The following is a 2,230-nucleotide window of genomic DNA, read 5'->3' on the forward strand; positions in this document are numbered from 1 at the left end:
TGCGGACGCCTTCAAGAGCTCGTCGAGATCAAATCCCACCTCTTCGTCCAACGGCACTAGATCATACTGTTCTGTATTTTCCGAAGGAGTCTCCAACTCATCCTTTGTAAAGCATAAACATTCCTTCCTAACTCTACCTCCCTTCTTAAAACCATACTCATAATCATCCCTCCTCCTCCCACAAGAGCAAATCCTTGAGTAACAATACGCAAACAGCAACCCAATAACGCAAACACCAACCAAATCACCCACAACAATGGCAATCACAGCTGCTTTACTCAGCCCCCCTCCACCTACAACATCTTGGTGAGGGTAACTATTAGGCAAGTAAGGAAATGAGAAAGGTGGACTTGCTTCACTACCCGAAGAACATAGATTCTTCAGAGGAGGACCACAAAGACCAGGATTCCCAATAAAGGCCGTCGGCCCTCTATTTGCTAGAGCTCCATTTTGTGGAATTGGACCTGTTAATTTGTTATAGGTGAGATCAATGTAAACATTCTCAGGAAGATTGCCAAGACTAGCTGGGATTGAACCATTAAACATATTATGAGACAAGTCAACAGTTCCTTGCAAATTAGCAAGATTGCCCAAGTCACCAGGAATTGAGCCACCAAATTCATTGTAGGAAACATCAAGCTTTTCCAACAATGCCATGTTTTTCCCAAATCCATCAGGCAAAGAACCACTAAAGTTATTGTGATGAAGAACAAGATTCCTCAACCTTTTGCACTGAATTAAAGATGGGGGCAATGACCCATCAAAGAAATTCAGTGATAAATCTAAAGTCTGAAGGTATTTGAGATTCCCAACCTCAAATGGCAAAGTCCCAGAAAGGGAATTCCCATAAAGCACCAAACTTTGCAGCCTCTGGGCCTTGAAAAGCTCAGAAGGTAAGTTTCCAGAAAAGTTATTACTCCTTAAATTCACATGCCTAAGCTCAGAGAGAGAACCAAGAGAAGAAGAAACAGCGCCAGAGAGTTTCTTCTTAGGAATGCTAACAGAGATAACTCTCTGATCTTTGCATGTAATGCCATTCCAGGAACAAGGGGTTTCATCAGAGTAATTCCAGCTACTAAGTGCCCCTGCTGGGTCGTCTTTAACTGACTGCTTGAATGATAACAGAGCTACGCCGTCAGCATTCAAAGAACTCAACACTACAATACTAGGAGAACTGCACAAAAGTAAAATCAAAACAGCAAGTATAGCTAACATATTGCCCAAGACACCACGAAATGTGACAATTGGAAATGCAACCAAGATAAAAAGCAAACGATGAATGAAATTCTTTCAGAAAACAAAGTGGATGGAAGGAAAAGAAATCTGTGAGACGGAAATGCGGTTCACAGAGGGAGTTTATATGAAATGAAAGGTTTTGAGAGTAGGCAGGCAGAGGAGGCTTACAGGGAAAAGTTTAAAAAGGAGTTGTTTTGAGCTGAGGAAAGGGAGCCTTGGGAAACGGATTATTTTGCATCAGAAACCAACAACACAGCAGCGTGTCAAAGACGAAAAGGAAAGTTCAGTTAAGTACAGTACATCAATTTTTGTGAAATCAAAGAAACTACACTCTATTGTTATTCGCACACACATGTAGTTATATAATAAATAATTTTTAAAAATATATTTTCTATATATTATAATAAAGAAATAAAGTTTAAATAAATTGATTATCTTATGTATTTTTAAATCACAAAAAATTAATATAATGATTTTAAAGTCGTCATTTTATGTGTACAGCATTTTTTAATAATAATATAGATAAACGGAAACGGGAGTGCGAATACTGTAGCGCGCTTTTGGTCCTCCTTTTGTCTTCTCGATGGGTAGGCGCGCTTCTACTTCTACTTCTATGCTTATTTTAATTCAAAGTTTTTAGTTTCTTTTCGCCTCTTCACAAGTGGAAGTGCTACTGCTAATAATTGCAACATAACGTTAACAAGCAGTTGTTGTTAACTTCTACTTATTTTAATTGTTATTATTTATTAAATAATGAAATATTTAACTCAAATTAAATCTGATCAAATTTCAAATAATTACGCGATAAGTATAATATATTTACTATATAATTAATGTATAATATAATTTAAACAGATGATGCATATCATTGTACGCTCATAGCCGTTTATAATTTTTAGGCTTAATTGCATTTACTGCCCCGTATATTAGGGGGGGTAGCATTTCAGGGACTATAGTTAAGGGTGTAGCAAATAGCATCCCAGAATTAATTTTT

The 2,230-nt window shown here is 37.3% G+C and overlaps 1 protein-coding gene across 1 annotated transcript; it reads right to left on the reverse strand.

Moving 5' to 3' along the window:
* Positions 7-1,491, reverse strand: LOC110013178 (receptor protein kinase-like protein ZAR1; the record flags this gene model as incomplete). Its single annotated transcript, XM_020699238.1, has 1 exon — positions 7-1,491. A coding segment is annotated over exon 1 (1,209 nt), but the record flags the coding sequence as incomplete, so codon positions are not given.

This window comes from Sesamum indicum, linkage group LG2 (assembly GCF_000512975.1).
Source record: "Sesamum indicum cultivar Zhongzhi No. 13 linkage group LG2, S_indicum_v1.0, whole genome shotgun sequence".
NCBI classification, from domain to species: domain Eukaryota; kingdom Viridiplantae; phylum Streptophyta; class Magnoliopsida; order Lamiales; family Pedaliaceae; genus Sesamum; species Sesamum indicum.